This window comes from Mobula birostris, chromosome 25 (assembly GCF_030028105.1).
Source record: "Mobula birostris isolate sMobBir1 chromosome 25, sMobBir1.hap1, whole genome shotgun sequence".
Classification (NCBI taxonomy): Eukaryota; Metazoa; Chordata; class Chondrichthyes; order Myliobatiformes; family Myliobatidae; genus Mobula; species Mobula birostris.
In genome coordinates this window covers 26,436,232-26,463,786 of record NC_092394.1, presented here as the reverse complement: position 1 = coordinate 26,463,786, position 27,555 = coordinate 26,436,232, and the positions used below count along the sequence as shown (strand labels likewise).

The window sequence follows — 27,555 nt, the reverse complement described above, 5'->3', positions numbered from 1 at the left end:
AAAATAGTATAAAAAAAGACAACCTATCATTCCACTGAGGAACAAATTATATCATTTGAAATACAGAACAAACCAGAATATTACCAGTGCTATTGCAGTGCTATAAAACCATGTCTTAGTTCCTAATAGTCATCAATAGACAAATTTATTCGGGGTGTGCTCCCATCTAGTTTTGATTGACTGTAAATGAGCAACATCAGGGCAGACACCTAGTACAGATTATAGACCGTGTTCATACAATACTTCCGACGTTTGCATCTTACAAGTTTTCATTTTCATTGTAGCATTCAAAGTGAGTGTCAATACATTCAAATTCTTCATTGTTCCTAACCTGTTGAAGTAGTGACATTGTTTCACTTTCACTCCCCAGCCATTCCTGGCATCTCCAGGCCTGAATGCATGTAACCGTAGTGAGCAAAATAATTATGAATTGTCTTACTGCTTCTTTCTTGCTTATTATCAGTGACAAAAATCATGGCTTTTCGAACAGAAACACTTGCAACTGATGCCGTTTGAAGACTGTTCTCACTAAGTAGTGTAGTGTTTAATGGCCACACGACGTGCACGCAACTGACACTAGTTAGAACATTTTTGGCAACAGCTGTCTGTCCCAATTAAGTGGCACAGTGTCTCAAATTAACAAAGGGAATTTTCTTCATTTGCTTTTGTTCTTTAAGAGTGGTCCCAAACAAGTGGCTGCCCTAACTAACCGATAGCGCAATAAACTGGAATCCACAGTCCCTCATTGAATCGAAAGTAACTAGATGATGGAAGTTGAACTCATTACCCTGACCTCTGTCCTCTGCTTTGGAAGTCCCCGATCACATGAGGTCTGTAAAGATAGCATTAGATGGAAGTAGAGAGAAATCAGCAACTGTCAAACTATCCACTTCAAAAAAAAATTGAAAGTCTCCTGTTCCAATTAAGGGGCATATTGTCCCAAATAAATGAAGAGAATCCCTGTTATTTCCTCGATTAGTTTTTGTTCTTTAAGGATTGTCCCAAATTAGTAGCAGTTCCATTTAACTGACAGCCCAATTCAGATATTTCAGATATAGGAGAATTAGACCATTCAGCCCATCAAGTCACTTCACTATTTCATCATGGCTGATCCACTTCCCTCTCAACCCCAATCTCCTGCTTCCCTCCCGTAACCTTTCATGCCCTGCCTATTCAAGAAGCCATCAACCTCCACCTTAAATACACCAAATGACTTGGCTTTCACCGCCGCTGGTGGCAATTAATTCCACAGGTTAATTATCCGTTGGCTAAAGAGATTCCTCTCCATCTCTATTCTAAATGGACGCCCCTCTATTCTCCTATATCTTATGGTCTTAAGGAATGGACGTGAAATCGCTGCTGCAGGGCAAGTTCAAGAAACAACTTTACTCAGTCGACAAGCATTATTTATAAAAAGACTGACTGGCCTCTGGAACAGAGCAAAGTCTTGGCATTGTAATGATGACATTCTGTAAACAAAAAAAGCAGATGGCTTCAGTATCAGCTCAGAGAGGATATATTACAAGCTTCGGGAGATGTTGGTTTGTACAACCACAGGGGTGAATCCATGTAGTTTTCCTCAGCTCTCTGATTGGTCTCCACCTGATACTATTTAGTGGCAAACATTTAAATTTCAGAAGGAATGATATTGCCGTATTATAATTTGCATCTGGCTTTTGTGCTGAAAGACATGACTACCCAGGGAAAAAAAGACCATCTGTCCTAGCTGTGCCTCTCAAACTTTTATTTGCTTCTATCAGATCTCCCTCAGTCTCTGGCACTCCAGAGAAAACAATCTAATTTTGTCCAAACTCTCCTCATAGCCAATACATTCTAATCCAGGCAACATCCTGGTAAACCTCTTCTGCACATCCTCCAAAGCCTCTACGTCCTTCCTGTAAGGTAACGACCAGAAATGCACAGACACAGCACTCCAAATGTGACCTAAAATGTAATACGACTGCAAGGTTTCAAGCATTCAGTCTCTTTTTTTGTCTTCACATATATGGTCTGACCTGCTAAATATCTCGAGCAATTTTTTAAAATATATATTTCAGATGCAGAACATCTGCATTCTTTGGCTTTTTGCTTTGAAATCTGAATGGGCTCTTTCAGACCCAGGGAGGATCATGGTGTAGTTGCTATAAAATAGGCTGAGGACACCAATTATTACAGGGATTTTGGCTTGTGACTGACTGGATGGTAACAATATATAATTTACAGAAAATTCCTGGGAGACAGACTGTGAAGAGCTCTTACATAAACAGTGCACACTTCCTTTGAACTCTTTATGTTTCACGTATATAAGACAATACACTCTGCAATGGACTTTTTAAAAGGTCAAGGACCCTTGACTGAGCACACATAATTTACACACGATCCTCTCCAAACCATGAGCAATCTCTACTTAAAGTCAGTGGTTGACAAATTTAATGATAATTGCTTTAATTTCAATCAGTTTAATGTGGAGTATTTATTGTACTCTCAGCAAATCACAGAAACTGCACATAACAGACCTATGTAAGAAATTTTGTTTTCCAGACTGTTGGAAAAGAAAATGTAGGAAATTTCTCATACAGCAGTAAATTGACTAAAAATTCACCATTAAATCAACTAAATTTCTATTTGGTAATTTAAGATGATGTTCTGATCAAGAAATGCAGTTAAATCTGTCCATTCTCCAGTATTTGTTTTCAAGAACTGCATAAAGTTAGTGGAAGGAGATTGTGCACAAGTTCTAACCACGTGTACATCATCAAACTTTCCATCCTGACAGTCATGGCATCAGCTGAGATCACATTATGTCTGATGTCCCACCTTCCCCTCCCAATCATTGCTGCCAGTCCATCTCTCTGTTCCCACTTCAAGTGGAGGAAGACTTTTCAATTCCCAGTGGAAGATAGGACGATCTGCCTCTCCACTCCTAGTGGAGGCCTGGGCACTCTATTTGCCATATCCAGTGCCAGAATGAACACTCCCAGGCTGCTGGATCATGTTTCCGTTCCTGCCACCTTGATTAAACTTTGATCCAGTCAATAGCTTTTCAGCAGTGCTGGAAAACATAAAACACTCCAAGAAATCTATGGTCTGAACTATGGTACCCATGAATCTCATAGTACTCTGCAGCTCCACTGACATCTGTGGTCTGTTGGGAAAGATACAAGTTTGAAATCTATTCTGGGCTGTCATGACATCAGCTGAGATCACATTGCACCTGTCACATTGTCTCTGATGTCCCACCTTTCACTCTCATTCCTGCAGCCAGACTATCTCCCTGCACCCACTTCAAGTGCCAGGAAGGCTTCTCAATTCCCAGTAGAGCACAGCATACTCTACCCCCACCCCCACCCCACAACTACCAGTGCTGGTCTTGGTGCTCCACCTGCCTCAGATTTCTCACATTGTGCACCTCGTGCTAGTGTTTACAATTTTCAGTTGCTGGTTAAATCGAGAGCAGATACTGGAGTTTTCACTGAAGGTACAGTTGTTCCTAAAATTAAATACCCCAAAAAGGAGAGCTACTTATACACAAACGTGGCTAATGCACCAGAATTTAATCTATTTGTTGTATTACCTTGTTTTACAAAAAAGAAAAGCTATCCTGAAGCACTTCTGGTGAGAATGGCTGGCAAGCTAGCCACCGAGGGAATGTCCATCATAAACACAAAGTCATATTATAATGACTTATTGAAGACAATGGTGCTGATTATATTTCAACAACTATTAATAAATAGATAATAATTTAATCCCAGGTTTTGGATGCCATTGCCTCCAAGATTCAATGTATAAGTGTCAATACGCTGAAATGAGGCAGAGAGGGCTGTACTGATGTGATTATACAGCTCATTTTGTACTACCAACTAGATAGGAATTTCTAAACAAATAAATATTTTCTGTTCTACAATGGTAATTCAAATATGAACTCAAATTAATGGTTATGGTACCCAATTTGTCTCCTCTTTAGAAGAAGTCTGGGATCTTGCCCCAAGAGGAAATTGAAAAGGAGGCCAGTTGGCTCAGTCAGTACAAGACTCACGACTACAAGACTCTTAACCTCAGGGTCGGACGTTCAAGCCCCATGTTGAGCAAATTATGAGATGACACACTGACACACTCAGTAGAACTTTTGCCCGGAGCACCAGAGACCTGGGTTCAAATCTAGCCTCACAATGTGCAGTTTGCACCTTCTCCGACTGACTGCATGAGCTTTCTCTGGCTGCTCTAGATTCCTCCCACATCCCAAAGACCTACAGATTAGTTGGTTAAATGACCACTGTAAATTCCCCCTGATAGGTAAGAGTGGTGGAATCTGGGACAGTTAACGTAAACGTAGAGAGAGTTTTTAAAATGGGCTCATTGTATGATTAGAGTAAAATATAGGTGTTTTCATGATCTATGCAGAAAATGTTGATCAAATGAGCATTGTACGCAAGCGCCATCTTGACCGGAAAGGTGGTCAATGTTGGAGTCAACTTGTCTGTGGAAGGGCCCGTTTCTGTGCGGTCTCTCTTTTTGACTCCACATCGGTCCTTTTAGGGAAAGTGTGAGCAAAGCAGAAGCTACTAACCTTACGTTGACGCAAACACGAGGAAATCTGCAGATGCCGGAATTTCAGGCAACACACATAAAAATTGCTGGTGAACGCAGCAGGCCAGGCAGCATCTATAGGAAGAGCTACAGTCGACGTTTCGGGCTGAGATCCTTTGTCAAGACTAACTGACTATCTTACTATCTCTTCTTTCAGTTAGTCTCGGCCCAAAATGTCGACTATACCTCTTCCTATAGATGCTGCCTGGCCTGCTGCGTTCACCAGCAATTTTTATGTGTGTAACCTTACATTGAAAGGCTTTCCTTAGAAGATGGATAACTTATGCTGGGACAAAAACCAACAAGCAGATGAAGAAGAAGATGATTCAGAGACATAATGAGGACAGATCATTTTGGTTTCAGCTTTGCAACCTTTTAAAGAAATACTCATACTTCCTGGCAACATATAGCTGTTTCCCCATATTCGCATCACAAAGAACGCATAAAAATAATAGATAAAATCATGAATTAATATACAGTGAAGAACGTGCCATAAATAAATAAATACAGGTAAATTGGCTGAAGTTTTTAAGCCACTAAAGGGTTTAAGGTACTGCTATATGAATGAGCACCATTCTATAACCTGCTGTTGGATGATGTTCCTTTAAGTATTTCCAAGAAAGAAACATACATCGTTTGCTGCTTGGTCGAAGGTCTTCTACTTTGTACACCGACAGTCGATTGACACCACCGCAGATTGTGTGCTTCTCCCCTTTACACTCCATGTTGCAATCACCCTGCCTTGCACTGGCTGAGGTCACTCGATTTCCACAGTAACATTCTGCACCATATTCCAAACCAGCATAAAGGTAACCTCTGTGAAGACAAATTTGCCATCAGATTACAAAGGAAGTCTTTTAAAAAAGAGAGTGTTCTAAAATGATATGATTCTCATCACAAACTGACTCCAATGATCCTGCAAGCTAGCAGCACCATCTTATCACCCAACAGCTTCAGCTCTTCTCCCACCCCCCCCTCTTCTATTCTGACTTTTGCTCTCTTTCTTTTCAGTTTTGAAGAAGGGTCTCTGGCCAAGGCATCAACTGTTCATTTCTCTCCCTACATGCTGCCCAAACTGCCGAATTTGTCCAGCATTTTTTATTTTGTTGTGCTGCAACTTAATGTATGTTGCTTTTCCTTAAGGCATTGTCTCTAAGTTCATAAAATGAGTGAAGACATAGTCACATACCCCAACAGATTTAAGATGTTACGCAATTCACAACATAAAGGACGTTAATACAAACATCGTAAGACATAGGAGCAGAATTAGGCCATTCAGCCCATCAAGTCTTCTCCACCATTCCACCATGGCTGATCCCAGATCCCACTCAAACCCATACATCTGCCTTCTCGCCATATCCTTTGATGCCCTGACTGATCAAGAGATGATCAACTTCCACCTTAAATAAACACACATACTTGGCCTCCGCCACAGTCTATGGCAGAGCATTCGACAGATTTCCTACACTCTGGCTAAAAACATTTTCCTTGGCTTTGTCCGAAAGGGTCATTCCTCAATTGTGAGGCTGTGCCCTCTTGTTCCAGATACCCACACCATAGGAAACATCCTCTCCACATTCCCCGCATCTGGACCTTTCAACATTCGGTAGGTTTCAATGAGATCCTCACGCATTCTTCTAACTTCCAGTGAGTACAGGCCCAAAGCTGTCAAACGTTCCTCATATGTTAACCCCTTCATTCCCAGAATCATCCTCATGAACTTCCTCTACACTCTCTCCGATGACAACACTTGCTTTCTGAAATATGGGGCCCAAAACTGTTGACAATGTTGACAAAGTGCAGCCTGACTAGTATCTTACAAAGGCTCAGCATTATCTCCTTGCTTTTATATTATATTTCCCTTGAAATAAATGCCAACATTGCATTTGCTTTCTTTACCACAGACTCAACCTGTAAATTAACCTTCTGAGAGTCTTGCACGAGGACTCCCAAGTCCCTCTGCACCTTTGATGTTTGAACCTTCTCCCCATTTTGTTAATACTCCACATTATTGTTCCTTTTACCAAGATGCATTTTCATACATTTCCCAACACTGTATTCCATCTGCCACTTCTTTGCCCATTCTTCCAATTTGCCTAAGTCCTGCTGCAATCACATTGCTTCCTCAGCACTACCTTCCCCTCCACCTATCTTCGAATCACCAAAGGTCATTTAAAGGACTGGTGACATTAGCTGGATGAAGAGAGGACCAGACATTTTAAGACCAACCAGTCCTTTTACAAATTCAGTATAACTTTAATAGAGTTCCTCTCGTAGTCACAGCTATTTAGGAAAAATGCAGGAATGTGAAAAAAGGTAAATACATAAAATTGATGTTGAACACATCTTCCCTTACCTTTCTGCACAACTGTCTTGACACTGTGAAACCGTCATTTTACGGAAGTCATAAAACACCGCTCCTTTCAGAGCCTTCTCCTTCAGTTCATCTCTGAAGCATCCTATGTGTGTTGCTGTAAAGAAGAACAAAGCTGCCTTAAATTCCACATCACACTTGCTGCTTCAGATTCTAAGGATGATTTATTTGAAACAGAATACTGAAAATTTAATGCTGAAACTAAATTTCATTCAAATATTCAAAGAAAAATTTTTGGTTTTCAGCTGACTTTCATTAACTCAGTCAACTGTTTGGTGCTGATAATAACAATTGCCTTGATTTACTGTGATGCCTCTGTCTGCTGAAGATATAATGCAATGGATAATGAATGTACTACATGACATCTATTAATGGGCCTTTTTTTCCTATCATGGCATTACTTAATGTGGACTTTCTCTTCAACATTCCATGATATTTTACATAGGAACTCACTGTGACAAAATACTGGTTTCATAAGCAGACATCCAATGATAAAAATGAGAAAAAATGAAAATTTACACGTAATACCAGACATCCCACCCTGCAAAAACTCATTTCAGGGAGGTAGCACCATCAATTTGCGGGAGACTTCCGGGAGAGGTGGGATGTCTGCAATAGAATAGCTCCTTAGCAGTTGGCCAGCTAGTTTAAATGACGTTAGCAATGCTAATGAATGAATGACACCTGTTAAGCTCACCTCAACATGTCTTTTACAGTCTTAACCCACCATGGACAATAGAAAAAACACTGTTGCAAAGAGTGCAGCGAGCAACACTGTCATTATTTTTGACCCCTATTAGGCAGGGGTACACTTTAGTGTAGCCTGGGGTGACGTATGTTTTATGTATTTTTTTGGAACACTCTGCAATGGCGCACTCTCGCTCGCTCTCTCTCTCTCGTGGTCGCGTGCTCTCAAGCGCTCTCACTTGCTTTCTCTCTCACTCGCTCTCTCTCCCTCTCTTGCTTTCGCTCTCGCTTGCTTTCTCGCTCAGTCACTCTCTCTCGCTTTCTTGCTCTCGCTTGTGTGCACGCTCTCTCTCTTGCTCTCTCGCTCGCTCTCAAAAAAATTGATTTCCGTGATATTGTATATAATTTGCGGGCATCAGGGAGCCACTATTAATATGCAGGAGACTCCCAGAAGTTCCGGGAGAGGTGGGATGTATGTGATACTTAGATTTTGCTTGGCAGAGAGGTTGTTTTGAAGTAGTTCAGACCTATCAACCAACAGACCCACTTTTAACTCCTGTGACAAAATTATCTTGCATCCATGAGGTTAAGCTGCAAGTGTATGCATTCCAATTTGTTAAAAGACAAGTCAGTTGATGACATACCATTTCAAGAATCACTTTTAGGAGGAAGACAGGTAATTCAGTTTAACTGTGCCTGATACTACTGCGTTGCCAAAAATTAGGCAAATTAGTAAAAGCATTATCCTCTAGTGCGAATTTGCTAATTTTTGCTACATCAGTTTCTTGCCTGTGGGATTCTTAGTTCAAGTTCCCCAAGAGGTAAATGGCATTTAAAGTTCAAAGTGCTGTACGTTGATTATCAAAGAATACACAACTTATCAAACTTTGAGATTTGTTTGCTCACAGGTAGCCACAAAGCAAGAAACCCAAAGGAACACAGTTTAAAAAAAAATTTAAAATAAGGCCAACACCCGATGCACAAGAGAAAGGGGGAAAAAATACAGATCATGCAAACAATTGAGCAAGCGACAACATTCTGCACCAAACTGTCCTCAGATCTGAGCCCCGGAGCAGCCCGGAGTAGGCTTATAAGTTCATCATATGAACAGGCATGAAGCACAGCAGCCGAGGCTATCTTCGTAGCTTCAGTGCCACGGAGAGAGGAGTATCCATTGTGGAGAGTGAGCAAAATCGGCTCTCGCCTCGGATCCAGACACCCTGTTTTTTCTGGGCCAGTGTTTAAATCGACCAAACAATGGATTGTACCGCATTGTACCTGGGAACCACTGCAGCAACAGACTCTGGCACCTGGAAAGAGCAGTGAAGATCGCGGAGAGAGAGCGAAGTCGGCTCTCACTTCCGATCTGGGCCTGCCTTTAAATTGTCTAAACAGCGGATCATGCCTCACAGTAGGACCTGGCGGCTGTGAAGCCTTGAACAGGCCACCCAGCGACTTGCTCCGGGCTCAGATTTCACCGCGCAGCCCGAAGCCGTTCTCAAGCTCTTCAAATCTGCTCGGTGTGGTGCCCAGAGCGATCCAACCTCACGCCCAGGGAAGTTATACGGATAACAGAACGCCTCTGCTGCAGCCCCGACTTCTCCTCTCCGAATGGCTCACTCCATTTGCATTGGTTCTGCAACAAACCAGCCCAGCTTGTTCCCCAAACTCACCTCGCCATCGCTCATCCCTATCTGTTTGGGGGGATAATTTAACACAATTTACCTCAGAAAAGATGTTTTTATTGATATCTTAGTCAAATTTCTTGCCATTTGAACTACCTGTAAGCTGTTACATGTGTTTGGTAGCGCCATTATAACCGGAAGTCTAAATTATTTCACTTTAACTTACTTCTTTATATTTAATGTGAAAATGATATTATTGTGTGCTTTATGAAACTTAATTCTTTTTTAATTTTGTTGTTCAGGTTAAAAAATGGCCCTAAAGTCAAGGTAAAGGTTTGCAAGATTTCAGAATTGTACCTTGAATTTAACAACTAGCATAATTTGCATTTCTTTTCATCAATTGACTTTCCCTTGGGGGAAATGTCCAAGATGCAAAACCACTACCCAAAACTTGCAACTACAATGCGGACAGTAGCATATTCGTGGAGTTATACAGAAAAAAAGCCTTTGGCCTACATCCCTCTGAAGTTTCCTGTCCATGTCCAAGTTATCTTTTTGTCAAAAGTATTGTAATTATAACTGCCTCAAACACGTTCTCTGGCAGTTCATTCCATATACCCACCACCCTCTGTTTGAAAATTTGCCCCTCAGGTCCCCTTTAAAAATCATTTGCTGACGAATCATAACACTGTGCTCTCTGCTTTTAGACCCCAATCTCATGTCAGAAAAAAAGACGGACTTTCTATCTGTGCCCTTTATAAAATCTTTGAGGTCACCTGATTCCTCTTTGCTCCCTGGTAAATAGTCCCAGTCTAGCTAGACTGTGCCTGACCTATGGTCCTCGCAACATCGTTATGAATCTTTCCTGCACCCTCTTTGGATTAAAATTACATCCTTACTACAGTGTGGTGGCCTGTAAAACAGATTAAATTATAAATATATTCAAGGTATTTTATTTTGAGTACTAAAGCAGCACACCATTATTACAGCTTCAAAGAAAAATGAACATACTGTAACAATTTAACATTCCGTGCTGAAAGCTTGCGAATCCCAAAAGGATTTATTTGCAAAGAAACACATGCCTTGAAATTGTACAAGCAAATGCATTAATGCAAATAAAATAAATAGCTTAAAAGTAAAAAGTGCTCGTATTTTTGAAGAGCCGTTCACCACCTCAGTTCATTCCAATGCACTTTGCAGCATTAGAGCAGCTTTGGTCACTGTTGTAATAAATTTTAAAAATGACAGCCCATTTGTGTGCAGCAAAGAGCAATGTCTCATTTTATTCTGAACCTAGTCTCTCCCCAGCCCTCCCTTGTTCTCTATGTACATGCACACAGGCCGCTGCTCTGTTGGTACCACCATAGTCAGGAACAGGTTTAGATTAGATTAGATTAGATTATGAGGACACGCAGTCCTCTTTTATTGTCATTTAGTAATGCATGCATTAAGAAATGATACAATATTCCTCCAGTGTGATATCACAGAAACACAGGACAGACCAAGGCTGAAAAACTGACAAAAACCACATAATTATAACATATAGTTACAACAGTGCAAGCAGTACCATAACCTGATGAAGAACAGGCCATGGGCACAGTAAAAAATGTTCAAAGTCTCTTGAAAGTCCCACATCTCACGCAGACGGTAGAAGGAAGAAAACTCTCCCTGCCATGCCCAACCACAGTTTAGATTAACTATTTTGAAAAGAAGCTTTCTTACCTTCCCTCTCTGTACCAAAACTCATCTCATCAATCTCATTCATTTCAATTGATTATTCACCACTCACTCAATACAGGTGACACCCCCCCATTATCCCCAAATTAAGCGGGAGTGGTTTTTTGTCCTCACCCAGCCGGAGATGTAGTGGAATTAACACCAGACTTTGAGGCAAATAGTCCCGAGTTTGAATCCAGCCAGCTTCTTGCACGCTTTCCATCTGTGCTGGGTTGAACATCGAGCTGGCAACTTAGCCTCCTAAAAAACAGTCAAATGCTACGGAAATGGAAAAATAGCGCCTGATGCGCCACGAGGCCTGAAAAAGGGCAACAACAACATTTTGTCCTTAAAAAATCATCCACATCATGATTTTCCATAAGGCAAAGATATGTCACCAGTATGTGTCAAAAAATAACAGTTGGTTTAAAAAAAAGTTTATTAATTTACTTCTTTTCACAAAAAATTTCATCAGAGAAAATTTTTATTCCACAGCCCAGATTGTTTGGAAGCAGCTTATGAATTCTGTAGTGGTGAAAGTCTATTACCTACAGTGCAGTGTGTTGGGGAGGGGGTGGGGGTTGTACCTGTATTTAAAACTCCTATGAATGATTAAACTTCACTCAAAGGTGACGTTGCTTTTGAAATGGTAGGGTTTCAATCTAGATTGATGAGGTAGGTGGCTATACAGAGTACAAGGTAAGGAAGTCTCCTTCCAAAATGAGTAATCCAAGCCTGCTCCATTAGGCATAATGTACGTTTGTATGTTGAAGTTCGATTTCACTGGTTAAGTATTTGCTTAATTATGTTTAGCACAAGCTATTCTTTATAACAAAAGCCACAACGGCGATGACACAAAAACTTGATTTATCTGCTGCTGCGCTTTCTCTTGGATTATGACTACAGAAGACACGAGGAATGTTAATTTGTGAAAGGAGAATAACAACTCTTCAGAAGAGGTTAATACTGTGTCGTCACTGTCTTGAAGTGCACCCTGTTCAAGTGAACCTAATTTGTACAATGCATTTTGAAATGTCAACAGGGCAAAATGACAAACTGTTATATCATTTACCAAATTAGTATGAGTTAAAGGCTTATTAAAGATAATTAAAAAGCAATCAAGAAGCTTTTAATCCGCTGCAATGAATGTCAATTAGTCCAGTAAATCTACCACCGATGAACATGCCTGCCATTTGTCGGATGCAGTTGTTTAAAAAATCTTGCACAGATGTTTCAACTGTGGGATGCAATTCTGACCCCAAAAATTTTTGAAATAAAATAATGTAGTCAAAACAAACAGTTTAGGGAGTCAATGGAGAATGTGGTAAAGATCTGAAATACAAGTTGGATTATGAAGTACTTACAAAAGCTGCAGATGGTCACAGCAGTGATATCTGGTGTGTGGAATTAATGTCTGTGATATGATAGTGTCATCCCAGTGTGTGGTGTAAAAGAGGATTCTATTCCTGTTGTTACCCTCCTGTGAAACACCACGAGACTTTGTCTTACATTAAAGATGATGTACATCTTCATTTCTGTTTACGTCAGTATTTATAGTCCAGCTCAGTGCTCACAAAGTGAGCTTGGGTAAAGCCTTGTGCGGGAGCTGTCCTTCAAAAATGGATACACCAAATGGCGTTGCTTGTGCGCGCCTCACTGCATCTGCAGGACTTGGATGTGGAGTAGGATCCACAATTCACCATGTTGGCTCTTGGCCTGACAGCTTGGGTGTAGATATTGCTGAGGGCCTTTCTAGTTGCCCCCCTCCCACCTCCAATGTTTCTTCTGGAAACTAGTCAGTCACTTTATTGTCAAGTGCCTGTGTCTTAAACTATAAAGTAAAGTGGTTAAATATTCCTCTGTGAGCTCTACTCTAACTTCTGTAAGGAGGGGTTGGACAAACTTGGGTTGTTTTCTCTGGAATGCCAGAGGCAAAAGGAAGTTTATAAAATTATTTAAGGCATAGATAAAATACATAGTCCAAAATTTTTCCCAGGATAAAAATGTCAAATAGATGTCATGCATTCAAGGTCCTCAGTGTTCAATATACTAATTACATTGAGTATGTTAAGTAACCTAATAATACAAAAGTTCTCAGTATTATTGATTTTTTATTTGCACTGTTTGTCTTCTTTTGCACGTTGGTTGTTTGTCAGTCTTTCTGTGCAGATTTTCAGCGATTCCATTGTACTGCTTTGTGTTACTGCAAGAAAATGAATCATAAGGCGTTATACAGTGACATACACAGTACGCACTTTGAAGGTGAGAAGAGAAAAGAATTCAGAGGAGATGTGCAGGACAAGTTTTGTTTTAAATATACAGTGCCTGGAAATGCACTGCCAGGGGCAATAGTGGAAGCAAATAATGGCATTTAAGAAAGAGGCCATCAGATAGGCATGTGAATAGGGAATGGAGGGATATGAATCATGCATAGGCAAAAGAGATTTAGTTTACTTCAACATTGTGTTCGATGAAGACATCACCAGCCTGTCCTCGTGCTGTAGTGTTCTATGTTCTAGAGCCAAATGCTTAACTCTTTCATGTAAGCCATGCAGCCTGAAACATTCATTTTGTCTCTCTCTTTGCTTGACCCACACAGTGCCTCCAGCACTTTTGCTTCTATATATATTTCGGATGTCCAAATCTGCAGATTTCTGGATTTTCTTAACTCTCCTGCTTGCTTTTCATTCTCATTACAACACCCTTTAGGAATGCCTTACAGCTTCAAATTTTGTCGCTGCTTTTCCTGCAGAAACCAGCAAAACATTAGCAGCAGGGACCAGGTAGCTGCCAAAATTCTATTTATGTCACTGCAAGGAACAGTTATTAATAATCAACACTCCGCCTTCAATAGACAGAATAGAAAATAAATAAAGATCATGAAATTAGATTATAGCTGTGAGACACCCACCCAAAGATGATCATAGTGATGAATCATAGGAACTCTACTCCAGATGGTTTTGGAGGGTAAATTATTGAAGAGATTTAAACTAGAAGTGGATACATTTTTGAGCTACAAGGAATTGGCATAGACGAAGTGCTGAGGCCTGGGGTAGATCAGCAATGATAATTTTGAGTGGCAGGCCAAGTTTGATGGGCCAAATAGCTTACTCCTGCTATTTTGTATTCTTGTGAAGATGGTAGATGGGCCATAATAATGAGGAAGGTTAAATTCAGTGCAGGCAGTTGCCACAAACAGCTGACGGCAAATCAGTCCTTCCTTGCATTCTCCAGCAAAGACCCAATTTCCCAAGTCTTTTTGTTCAAAATAAATTACTGCTAAAAGAAAGATATATAAATACATAGAACATAGCAGAATACAGCACACTGTAGGCCATTCAGCACACATGTTGTGTTAACCTGATAACCTACTCGAAGAACTTTCTAACCCTTCCATCCTACATAACTCTCCATTTTTCTATCATCTATGTAAATGCCTGTAATGTATCTCTTTCTACCACCAATTCCTGCAGGTACTCCATTCATTCACCGATCTCTGTGTGAAGAACTTACCACTAACATCTCCTCTATACCTTCCTCCAATCTCCTTAAAATTATGACTGCTTGTACTAGCCACTTCCACCCTTGGGGGTGGGGGGGGGAGTCTCTGACTATCCACTCTAGCTATGCTACCTATCATCTTGTAAACCTCTATCAGGTCATGTTCATCCTCCTTTGCTCCAAAGAGCAACCCCTAGCTTGCTCAACCTACCTTCCCAAGACATGCCCTCCAGTCCAAGTAGCATCCTTGTAAATCTTATCTGCACTCTTGCTATGATAAGTTGTCCACAACTGAATAAAATATTCCAATTGTGGTCTAACCTGTGTTATAGAGCTGCAATATTACCTCTTGACTCTTGAACTCAATTCCCTGACCTATGAAGGCCAAAACATCACATGCCTTCTTAACAACCATATCAACTTGCATGGCAACTTTTAGGGGGTTTATGAATGTGGCCCCAAGATACAATGGATTTCGAAAGGGTATATAGCTTCAAAGGCTATAGAGTGGATGCTTTTCTTTTCAAAAAAGAGACTCAATACTAAAAATACTGACAGTATCAGCAGGCCCAGCACTATCTGCAAAATTGGCAAAGGAGAGTAAAGGTATTGGATCAACATCATTTCATTGGAGCTGAGAAAAGTTATGAAACAAGCTTGTTACAAGTCAGACGAAAGGCAAGGGTTGGACAGAAGAAAGGGAATATCAGTATTAGGGTAGATACCAGGAGAGGCTGCAACACAGGTGGACTGGTGGGGCCGGCTGGTGGCGCAATGACATCAGCACCGGATTCTGGAACGAAGGTTCCCGGGTTCGAATCCAGTCGGAGCTTTCCCGAGTACGCTTTCCATCAGTGCTGGGTTGAGTCGATCGAGATCGCAACTCAACCTCGTAAAATAAAGGGAAAAATACTGCGAAATGTCTGTGCGAGGAATGGCGCGCCACACGGTCTCTCTCTCTCTTGCTCCGCGCCATGTAAAGGAATGAAAAACACATTTTCCCGCCAACATCATGGACGCACGCACATGCAGACGCACACGCACGCACACGCTAAAAAAAAACAAATGGACTGGTGATGCCAGCTGTGAGAGAGTGGTGAAGGCTTGTTAATTGCAAATGTTCTGTGATATCAAGGGCAAGAAGCAAAAGTAAAATTGTTAGATACAGAAAACTTCCATTACTGAAAATTCAGAATAAAAACAGAATGCTTGAAACACTCTGCAGGATAGAACTGGTTAATTCTGATACAATCTCAAAAAGTGGCTTAATTGGAAGTCCTTGATTTGGAATGAACATCAATATCAATATTTATATGATGGTACTATATGGGTACCCTGCTAGTTACTGCTAGTCTGCAGAAACTCTTTCACAATTAATAATGTGTTGTTAGTGACTCAGATGTCTAATGCATTCTACTTGTCACCTTAACCAGTGGGCCAAATCACAGAATATAGGACGTCAGGTAACTAATCTCAACTAACAGCTTTGCCTTTATAATGCACTGAGACTGCAGGAACATCAATTACCTATCCAAGTTGTTAATTTGCATGATTCAGCTCAACTTCAAGCCATGATTCTTTGCAATTGCAAAGAAAAGGAATGACTAGCTTTTAGTTTTGATTATTTTCTTTTATAGATGGTGGACGTGCAGGCAAGACTACCATGTATTGCCTAGCCACCCGTGTCCCTTTGAAGGTGGTGGTAAAGATTCTCAGAGTTGTTGGAACGAGCGGTGGGGTGAGGTGAGGGGTGGTGGAGAGACTTGCAGAATTTGGGCCCAGCAATAATGTGGGGCCAGTGCTATTTTCTCAATCAAGATGGTGTTTGACTTGAGGAAGAACCCCAAAAATGGTGATATTTTTCTTCACTGCTTCCTTTGTCCTTCCAGATGGTAGAAGTTGACTCAGGAGCAGCTTCTGGAGTAAACTCTGTGTGCAGCAGCAGTGTACCATTGAAGGGAAACAATGGTGGTGGATGAGTGTCAGTTAAGTGGGCTGACATTCTAATCGGAACAGAAGGTTAAAGCCATTATTAACAATTAATGAGCTTTTGAATAAGATCAGAGAAGCAGTGTTAAATCCATGGTAATTTTTATTATTTTTTGGCTCCCTATATCCTCACACAATAAACCAATTCTCAATTTAGAGCAGAGGTAACGTTAAATCTGAATCCAAACCTTCACCAACAATCCTAATGCCCAAAGCAAACCCTCAACTGAAGCTCTCTTCTCCTAGAAGAAGCTTCCTCCAATGTCCTCCTAATGGGCCTTTTGAGCTTGACAACCACAGAAAATTGAATTCATTCAAAGTCAGAGGTGTTTGTCCTGCACTTTGCAAAATTTCATATGACAAAAAATTGTGCATTTTAAATACTTTTTGAAATGCTTTTTTGTTTTCTATTTACATTTCAAATTGTGTTTCAAAAAAGATAACCACTCCAAAAAAAAATGTACAATTGTATCCAGACTTTTAAGATCATTAGTTATATTAATAGGTTCCAAACAGTAAGAGCAGCTGGGTGAATGAAACTGAAGCACATAAAAGCACTACATAATTTCTGTGGATAACCAAGATACTGATGAACTAAATACCCAACGTACGGAGTTTTCAAACACAGCTCCCTCCTCCACGCAAAGAACACAGTCCCACACTCAAACTGAGGAGCTGCACTGGATGGGAGATGGGAGCAGAACCAGGCAATGATCTTCTACAGATGTTAACACACTGTCAACAACAGCAAATGCTTCCAATATTCAGAAATCTACACAATATATTAAAAATTAATCAAACCACTAGAAGTCTGAAGATTAAAATCCAAAACATTTAAAATATTTAAAGACACATTCAAAAGCCATTACTAAAAGAACCAAACAATTTAAAACAAATGTGACTTCAATGAAGAAGCTATGTCTGTACTAGGTTCAGCTTTGCCCACCATGCCTCTGTGGATTTCCACTAAAAGAGTCAAAATTATAACTTCATTCCTCAATGGACTCCACAAGGAGCAGAAATTTTATTTTATTTTTCTTCACAGAACAGGCCTTTCCAAAGCAATGAGCCCGTGCCTCTGAATTGCATTCATGTAACTAATTAACCTGTGGCACGTGGCCAAGTGGTTAAGGTGTTGGACTAGCGATCTGAAGGTCGTGAGTTTGAGCCCCAGCTGAGGCATCGTGTTGTGTCCTTGAGTAAGGCACTTAACCACACAATGCTCCAGTCCACCCTGCTGAAAATGGGTACCAGCAAAATGCTGGGAATTAACCTCGCAATAGACTGGCGTCCTATCCGGGGGGGGGGGGGGGGGGAGGCCACGGTGGAAGTCTTGTACTCTCAGTCACTTCACACCATGGAAAACAGCATAAGTTCTGGCCTGATGAGCCTATAAGGCTTTAACTTTAAACTAATTAACCTACTAACCCATACGTCTTTGGAATTTGGGAGAAAACCAGAGCACCTGGAGGAAATCAACATGGCCATGGGAGAACGTACAAATTCCTTACAGACAGTGGTAAGAATTGAACCCTGTGGTGTAGTCCATCTGATCCAGGTGACTTATCTACCTTCAGACCTTTCAATTTCACAAGCACCTTTTCCTTAGTAATAGCAACTATACTCACATCTATCCCAAAACTCTTGAATAACTGGCATACTGTTAATGTATTCAACGATCAAGACAGATGCACAATACACCGATACTCGATTGGAACCGAAATGTCTGGAAACATTTTGCCAAGCTCAGCAATCAAACAAACTTTCACTCATCAAATTTGTCTGCCATTTCTTTGGCTCTCATACTACCTCTCCAGCTTCATTTTTATTCTTTTACTCTAATTATTATTGCCTCTCTTTTACTCTTTATATATTTGAATAAAAAATTAATTCAGCTGTTGAATGTCCGGAGTTAGAGTCTACGTTCAATGGGATCCTAGGGTCACCTCAACCATGACATCAAGCACGGATCTCAAGACTTGCTGATGTTCAATTTACGGGGACTGGATTCATCCCATTGACTGTGGGTGAGGTTTTGCAAGGGTTTGAGTCAGCCTAAAGACTTTTTTCAGTATTAGCTATCAAGTAATCCAGTGGAAATCTCCACAGTTATCCATACAGCAACTCTGAATTGTGTTCAGCACTGTTAATATAGAACTACAAATGTTTACCTGGTTAGAATTTAACAAATTGCAAATAAGATTATCTGTTTCGTATCAAGGAACTGTTATTTTGAGATAGTGTGAGAAACTTTAACCAACAATCAAAGAAAATAAATTTAAGAAATAATAAGAGATTAAAGTCACCAGAGTCCACTACAATTAAGCAAACACATTTCAAAAGGCACTTCAAACACACTCTGAAACACAGAGGCACAACAGAGCTTAGTTTTGTACTGAGTGATCTTAAAGAAACCCATCAGTTACGGTCCTGACTGTTGGAGTCACTGCCTGGGGCACCGACTTGAAAGTGCCGCTAACTTGAAAGTGCAAGTCCTGTGGTAATGGGGCACTTCAAATGAGGTGAGAAAGAAACTGGCATCATTTGTCACAAGCCCACAGTTATGCAATTTGCTGTTGGGCAGCAACGAAGCAGTCAGGGGCTGCTGTGGAGACAGGTAAATGAGTTAACTCTCCCACTCTACAACAAATTCATTGACCATCTGCCAGAAGTGCAAGAACAACTCGTGCATATCAGGCCAGTGCACCTTGGAAGTAAAATCACCCATAACAAGCAACTCAAACACAAAAAAAAAAGACTTTCCCCCTTTTCATTAAAAGCAGAATCAACACATTTAAATTCCAAAGTACCCACAGTCAGCACCTCCCAACAAGCAATTTTCACTTTCACCACTTAGGTAATAATATGACCGCTTGCTATTTTCAGAACAACTGCCTAGAATTAGCTTCCATTTTATCTCAGTTATATGAAGTGATAAAAGAGTGTGCAACCAGCTCACAAGATTCTGAGCCACTTAAGAGGATTGAAGGTGACTTCATATCATTCAAGAGTCTAGAATTTTAGCCCTAGCTGCCCTTACCAGCATTTCTTTTCCCCAGCAGGGTCAAAAGGCCTAGCATCTGCCTGTGAAATTGCTCCCCAGTGTGGAAGTTGCAGCAAGGCAAGGGATAATATGGTGTGTTGACAGAACAGAGTGCAGACACAGTCTCATGCTGAACAAAATCTTAGAGAGCTTGACTGGCTTTTGTATACATTTTCAAGTCTGCGAACCAAGGTCACCAACGTACCAAGATGAGATGAAGGTGCAAATGAAGGACTTGATGGCAATGGTTATTTTTCTAATTCTGAAGTATGACTGGCCTTGAAAATGTAGATTTAATTGGTTATTAACACATAAAATATGCACTATGATCGGTATTTTCTGTGAAGATATGGAATTAGGAGTTGCATGAGGATCAATAACTGTAGGGTAATGGACCATTCTCAGCTGTAACCTCCAAGCAGTTCAGAATCAGGAGCCGGGCTATTCTCCTTGTGCACAAGTAAATAAAGTGTGGTTGAAGATTGATGGCAATGATTTGTCAGAGTCCAGTTAATCAGTAACGACACCCGTTTACAATTAAATATAAGAGTGCCATACTTTGCCAAGCCGTAGTTATGAAATAGGGAAGACAGCATTAAAAAGTCACAAACTCATCTCACGTAATTACCACCAATGAGGTCAAAGGAAAATCCACTCTCTACATAAATGAGTGTTAACATCATATACCCAGCATCATACACCATTATCTATTACAGTTTTCCTTGCTTGTCAATAGTACTATTAGCCAATTTAGATTGCCATGCAACAAAGTGAACAACACTACCCTAAACTCTATGGAGCATAGAAGTAGTATTAGCTATGCGAAGCTCAGCTTAGCTCAGTTTCAATATTACTCATTGGAGAAATAATTCATTATCTGCCAACTGTCAACAATATAATCCAGAGAAATCAATTATCTAATTTAAAGAAAGCAGTCAAAAGAAGGAGAAAATAGATTAGTGATTGCAAACAGTACCTTTGCTTCCAACAGTCTTCTTCACCGTTCCGATCTCCAATTGTAGCCTTGGTTCTTGTTCCTTCACAAAGCTGTTAAACCACCTCCTTCTCAAATGTCCAATTTCTGGATGTCCTGAAATCAGCCATCGTGGCCCAAATTTCCTATTAGGAACTGGCTCATCCCACATCTGCATGCTTACAGGCATTCTGGACTTGTATTTCATCTTGTACATCCCTTCTGTATCAGGAGCATAGTTCTCTATGGCAGCTGAGGCAGAAGCTGGCGCTCCCAGTCCATCGGAGGCACTGCGCTGGCCCAGGGGGATGGAGAATCTCGACCGCTGCAGTAGCAGCAAGCTGCCAGCCATAAAGTAAGCGACAATGAGGAAAACAAAGAGTATGGGTGTCCGTCGGAGAAATCGCTGTAGTCTGACAAAGGGTTTGGCCATGCCCCTTCTCCCTAACTTCAACCCGAGTGCGGTTAGACTTGGCGGCTGGGAATCATTCCATCTCAGTGAAGCAGTTTTTGCAGCAGCTGCATTGCGTTAAACTTGACCAGCTCTTCTTTGACTGACAGTGAAGCAGCATACATCACCACATGTGAATGAGTGAAGTTTCCAAGCACTGAAAATACCCAGCATGTGTATTAGCATCCTCTCCCTGGAGGCAGATACTTAGCCAATGCATTGTGAAGCCTCTCTGAAGAAATAAGGTGACAAGATAATTAATTCAAAAGCAGTTTAGAGACCTAGAAAGTATATCATTTGAACTTGTCTTTATTTCTGTTTGATTACCTAAGCATCTCCAATCATTTGCAATATGGTAAGCAATTCAAACAACGCCAACTCATCTGTAACAACATGAATATGACATCACTGATATGTAACATACATAGTGTCAAAACTAAAGTTAAGCATTAACTGTTAGTAACTAGCTTGGAATAAAATTAAACATGTCATTTCTTTTCAAATGGCATTTATTAGTTCTGTGGTCTACTTAATAAAAGAGTAAGCATCAGTAGCTGCTTTATTCATTACTGCCTTGAGAATAGTATCAAGAATATGTTGAGTGCCTTCCAAAGATATCCAAGTCAGGAAAAGCATATCCTGACCAAAATGCCCCCAGATGAACACTTGGGGCTCCTACTGACAGCTTTATGGCTTTCTAAATATGCTTATGCTTTATTGCGTTTAATGCTCAGAGGAAATCTGCAAGTGCTACTGGGGTAAAAGTACAGATCTTAAGAGCCAAGAAATAAAATACATTTGATTTCTAGTACCCGATTTCTCTTAGGATAAAAATGCAAATTTCATTTGATAAATTATCAGCCACATGGGTGGATAATTTGAAGAATTTATACCTATACATGCTTTATAGTTTTAGATTTCATAACTGATATTTAGTCTATAGTAAATTCAACTTTAGGGTACTTCAGGATCCATCGTTTCTCTGCTCAGCATTTTCTGTTTTAATTCTTTACTTCTAAAAATGCGTTGTATTGGAACTAGGCTAGGTAGTGGGTTTGACTGATGTCCTATTAGATGTATAGTGGATTTCCAGCTAAAATGAAACAGTGAAAATTCAAAACATCTGACAATACACTCAGTGGCTCATTAATGCAAACATCTATTCAGCCAACCATATGGCAGCAACTTCAATGCATAAAAGCATGCAGACATGGTCAAGAGGTTCAGCTGTTGTTCAGATCAAACATCAGAATGGGGAAGAAATATAAGCTATGGGCGAAATATGAGAAAGGGCGTGGCTTGAGTATCTCAAAAACTGATCGCCAGGGATTTTCATGCACAACAGGCTCTAGTGTTTACAGAGAACGGTGTGAAAAAACAAACAAAAAAAGCATTCTGTGAGTGGTGATACCGTGGACAAAAACACCTTGTTACTGTTAACAGAGGAGAAGGGCCAAGCTAGTTCAAGCTGACAGGAAGGCTATATTAACTCAAATAACCATGCGTTACAACAGTGGTGTGCAGAAGAGCAGCTCTGAACGCACAATATTTCAAACCTTGAAGTGGACGGGTTGCAGCAGCATGAACATGCAAAAATACACTGAGTGTCCACTTTATTATGTACCTCTTCTACATAATAAAGTAGCCAGGGAGTGTATATGGCAATATATCAATGTCATCATCATTTGAGTTTTGATTCTGTATATAAATCTCAAAAATTATAAATATGTACAGCATCACTCATCCTTTCTAGACCTGAATCTCAGAAGTTTCAGTGGACCGGGAACCACTGATTCATCCAATAGCTTCTCATAAACTTAATGATAGAATGATTAGAGATCCCAGGAGAAAGATCCAACTACAAAATACTTCAAGTTAAAATTTAGAGGAAACATTTAATGTTTAGATATTGTTACTTTTGGAAACTCTTTGTTTTGTTATTTATATTCATTGTATCTATCATATTTCATCAAAAGGCATTTATCCAATTTTAATAGAAGCTCCCTTCTATGTTACTTTTGACGTCCTTTTTAGAATCTCATTGAAGTATTTTTAGTCACTGCTGCTAGCAAGACGCCCAACCACCAATCTGCGCACAGCAAGACCCCACACTAATAATGACCAGATGCATTTTACAAAATACAGCTTGAAGAATAAATATTATCCACAGGAATTGGGATCATTTTGTATTCACCCAATAAAGTATACAGAATCTTGGTTTCAAGTTTCATGTTAAAGATAAAATCCCTCCCCCCACAATCTCACATTAAGAATATCAGGTTTAGTTTTTTAGGCTCTAGAGCAGGGGTTCCCAACATTGCTTGTGCAATGGACCTCGACTATTAACCAAGGGGTCATTGGACCCCAGGACCAGAACAATATGGTTCCGGTGAATAAAAGGTACAGTACCAAATGCAAGTATTTGCAAACTCTCCCATTGCCAAATATGTAATATTTTGTTTCAAAATCAAACTGCTTCAATTGCCTTTTGCTTGAGTAATGAATAATTGAATAATTTAAAAGATCTATTATCCTATTTCTTATCCATCTTATCCCATAGGGGATCTTCAACATGCCTATAATACGTTGAAACATCTGTCATGAAAAAAACTTGATGAAATGGAAGATGTCTTCCCTTATCAGTTTTCAAAATGCCTTTGTTCCAAAACTAGTTAAGCAAAGGGAAAGATGAACTACCAGCTGAATTGTTAATATGTGCTGCATTGGCAGAAAGTAGAATGAATAAATTTATTCTGTCTGAATGGCGAGCCATTAGGAGAATACACTGGGGAGACAAATCTCTGCCAATACTTGCGCAATACATTAATAATGTATGAGTACTGCTGTGATGGAGAGCCATTGAACACAAATGTTAAATCTGTTCCTTACTCCGCAGATGCTGCCTGATCTACTGCTTTCTTCTAACATTTAATGCCTTTTTTGTAGATTTTCTGCCACCCAGAGCATTGTGTTTTTTTCTTGTTGTATTAGTTCATCAGTTTCTGAGGAATTATTTCAAGGTTTCAGTTGGTTTTCCCTGTGCGCTTGAAATATAAAGAGGAAACCGATGAACTAAGTTGATTTTCTGAGCTCCACGACTTTATTTCTGTGCAGACCCCTTCTTTAGAATGCCTAATTCTACTGGGCTCTTCCTTCCAGCCTCTTACCCTCTCTGGATTTGTTTGATCACCAGCTGCCAATGTAATATGTATGCACTTTGTTAATAAATTTACCTTGAACTTTGATATTGACCATCTCAATTTTTCCAGTGCCCTTGCTCACTCTACCCACTAACAAACAGCACGACTCCACTGCAAGAAACAATCCTAACATCACTGTCAGACCTGCTGATAAGGGCAGCACTGTGGTGGTTTAGGATATGAATCTCTAATTTGTGGAAGCTGAATATCAGTGCTCAGACACCTCTTCCTACTGCCTGCTCAACCAAACCATGAAACCACTACAGAATATCAGGACAGCTATATGCACAGGAAAGGAATGCAGGGTTATGGACTGAGTGCAGGTCGGTGGGACGAGGTGAGAGTAAGAGTTCGGCACAGACTAGAAGGGCCGAGCTGGCCTGTTTCCGTGCTGTAATGGTTATATGGTTATTCTCTCTACTATTATTCTGATATTTCACATTCTTAAAATAAAGTAGTGATCCTAACTAATCTAAGACAGGGAATGTTTTCTAGGATTATATGTCAGGAATTGTGAAAAACTGAGTTTAAGTGTGTTTGGCTAAGGTGTATGTAAACTTCTGACTTCAACTGTATATATAGCTATGGTGCCTGAGACATTTGCACAGTGCTGTAGTAATTTTACGTATTGCACTGTACTGCTACTGTTGCAAAAGAAGTTCTTGACATATGTGAGTAATTATAAACCTGATTCTGAGATAGGTCTCTATTGTGGACTGACAGTGGGGGGGGGGGGTAGGGGGAAGGGAATTAGGGTTGGAGAAGAAGGGACAGGGGAGGGAGCAGGAAGTAGCAAAGGAATGTTCCTCTGTAATGATCAATAAACCAATTGTTTGGAATCAAATGACCTTGCTTGGTGTCTCCCTGCTGGGTGTGTCTGCACCCCTGCCCCACACTCCTCCCAGGGCTCTAAACCCTCACCATTCCCAAAATTCTTTGCTCCCGTCAGATTTGCAAATTCACCCCCCGCTCCACATTGACAAATATAGTACTGTGCAAAAGTCTTAGGCATCCTGTGCCTACGGCTTCTGTACTGAACTGTATTTGTTCCCACCTGAACTCCATCCTTTCTCCTATTTTGAGCACCTTCCCACTTCCATCTCTATAAGATCTGGTAGCCTCTGGCATGTCAGCATTTTCCAGGTCCCAAACTCCAACCAGTTTATCTTCACCATGGGCATCTGGTTCCACTCTGCTTCCACCACACACCAAGGTGGTCTGAGAATGCTTAATTTCTTCCTTGAACAGAGGATCAACCAATCCCACTCCACCTTCTCTTTCAGCAATTTCTCCTTCAACTCCATTCATTTTCTCCAGGTCATGTATAGTTGGATGCTCATGTTTTTGTTTGTAGAATATGTGGAATGATCCTTGTTTAATTCTTTGATGATCCTCTCCTGCAATTCTCTCTATTACATTGTTAACTGTATCAAGGCCACATCTAGGGTACTCTGTACAGATTTGGCTCCTTTGCTCCTCAAGAAAGGATAGAATAGCATAGAAGGACTTTATTTCACTGCTTCAAAAAGCTTTGATGCTTGGAGTAACTTACACGTATTTGAAATAATTTAAAAGATTAAATGTTATTTATATACCAAAATACTGGTAGTTAATTTAGAAACATAGAGTTAAAAAATACTAGATAAAGAGGGTAGTGAAGAAGGCTTTTGGTATGTTTGTCTTCACCAGTCTGGGCACTGTATATAGAGGTTGGGATATGTTCCAGACAGTGGTGAGACAACACAGAGCATTGTGTACAGTGTCAGTCATCCTGCTATAGCAAAGATACCATTCAGCTAGAAAGACAACAGATGAGATGTGAGGCTGTCGCCAGGGCACGGATGACTGGGTTATAGGGGGAGGCTGGGAAGGGTAGGATGTTATTCCTTGGAGCATGGGACTCCGAGAGGCAATTTTGAAGTGGTAAAAAATCATGAGGTGTGTAGGGAAAGGTTAATGCACAGTCTGTTTTTCCTTGGCTTGGAGATCAAGAATTAGAGAGGGAAGGGATTTAATCAGAACCCGAGGGGCAACATTCTCCACACAGGGGGTGGTACTTCTATGGAATGAGGTGCCAGGCAAAGTGACGAATTCAGGTACAATAACAAAATCTAAGAGATATTTAGACAGCTACATGGATAGGGAAATTTAGAGTAATATCGGTCAAAAGCTGGCTAATAGGAATAGCTTACATGAACATCTTGACCAGCATGGATAAACTGGAACCAAGGGCCTATTTCTAGTCTGTATGACTCTTTGACTCTAATCTTTAAAAGGTCAGTGACTGCATTCGAATGAATGCATGTGATTGACTTAGACTTAATTGCCTTCTGTGAAACTAACGGTCCAGACATGAAGCACACTTATCTCCCCTAGCTCAGCAACCACTGAAGCATTCCTAGACCCAATGGGAAATCCAGGGAGAAAATGCATATCTGACCTATGCTACAGTGTCTAAGCTTGGAATTCTGTATTGCAGAGCTGGGCAGACCAGCCAGCCAGCCAGGCATGGGCATATTCTAGCCCAAAGCAATCGATCATTTACCTGTCATTGCAACAGTGATCAAACATTGCCAGTACAGTATACAAGTAATGTTTTCTACTCGAAAGAATTTGGCCTCCAGAAAGCTTTGACCTATAGGGTTATCATTCCACTTTCTGCTAATCTCCCTTTGAATAGCCAGAAAAAGGCTTCATATTAGGACCGGACAGTATTTGTAAAAATGTTTCGATATTCTAGCTTGCTGAGAGTTCTCCTCTTCACCTCTAGTTTATCCAAAATAATCTGTATACAGGTTCCAGTAATAACTACAGATGTAAGAGATACCAAGACAAATAGAGATTGCTGAAAATACTTAATAGATTAGGCCACAATCGTTGAGAAGGGAAGTGTTTTAGGTCAATAAGCCATGTTTTCTACAGAAAATCATGGGATTGAAAAATGCTGTTTGGAAATGCAGGTATTCAGTCCTTCAAACAAAGACAAGTCTGAGTGTTTCACATGCTCTGCAAGTCCAGACCTGCTGGTAGATTTGGGGTACGGGTCACAAAACTGTCACTAAACTCCCTATGGACTCGAAAGTCCACCATCACTTGCATCTGGTCCCAGGGTTGTTGAGGGATCTAAAGTCCCAATGATCTGAGTGAGAATTTTTGGCCTGCAGATTAGGAAACAAAGGAAAAAGTAAAATAAAATCATTCAGAAAAAAAGTTTAATGTTTCTTGGTGACTTGGTGGCAGTCTTATTTAAAATGAGGATGAGGGAGAATTTCTTCTCTCTAAGGATAGTGAACCTTTGGAATTCTCCACCCAGAGTTGTGAAGGTGAATCACTGAATAGACAGAGAAGTAGCAAACTTGTGCTTTATCAAATCAAGGATTATGGATCACGAGCAGGAAAGTGGAGCTGA

General features: G+C 40.4%; 1 protein-coding gene across 1 annotated transcript in view; it reads right to left on the bottom strand.

The window, feature by feature from the left end:
* The window catches only part of wscd1a (WSC domain containing 1a), a 63,543-nt gene extending 42,606 nt beyond the window's left edge, over window positions 1-20,937 (bottom strand). The window contains exons 1-3 of the mRNA XM_072243124.1: window positions 20,499-20,937; window positions 6,944-7,058; window positions 5,219-5,403 (exon numbers count right to left, since the gene is read on the bottom strand). Coding sequence (XP_072099225.1) covers window positions 5,219-5,403; window positions 6,944-7,058; window positions 20,499-20,928 — 730 coding nt within the window. The 5' untranslated portion in view covers window positions 20,929-20,937. The remainder of the gene's footprint in view (window positions 1-5,218; window positions 5,404-6,943; window positions 7,059-20,498) is intronic.
* Between the last annotated feature and the right edge of the window lie 6,618 nt (window positions 20,938-27,555).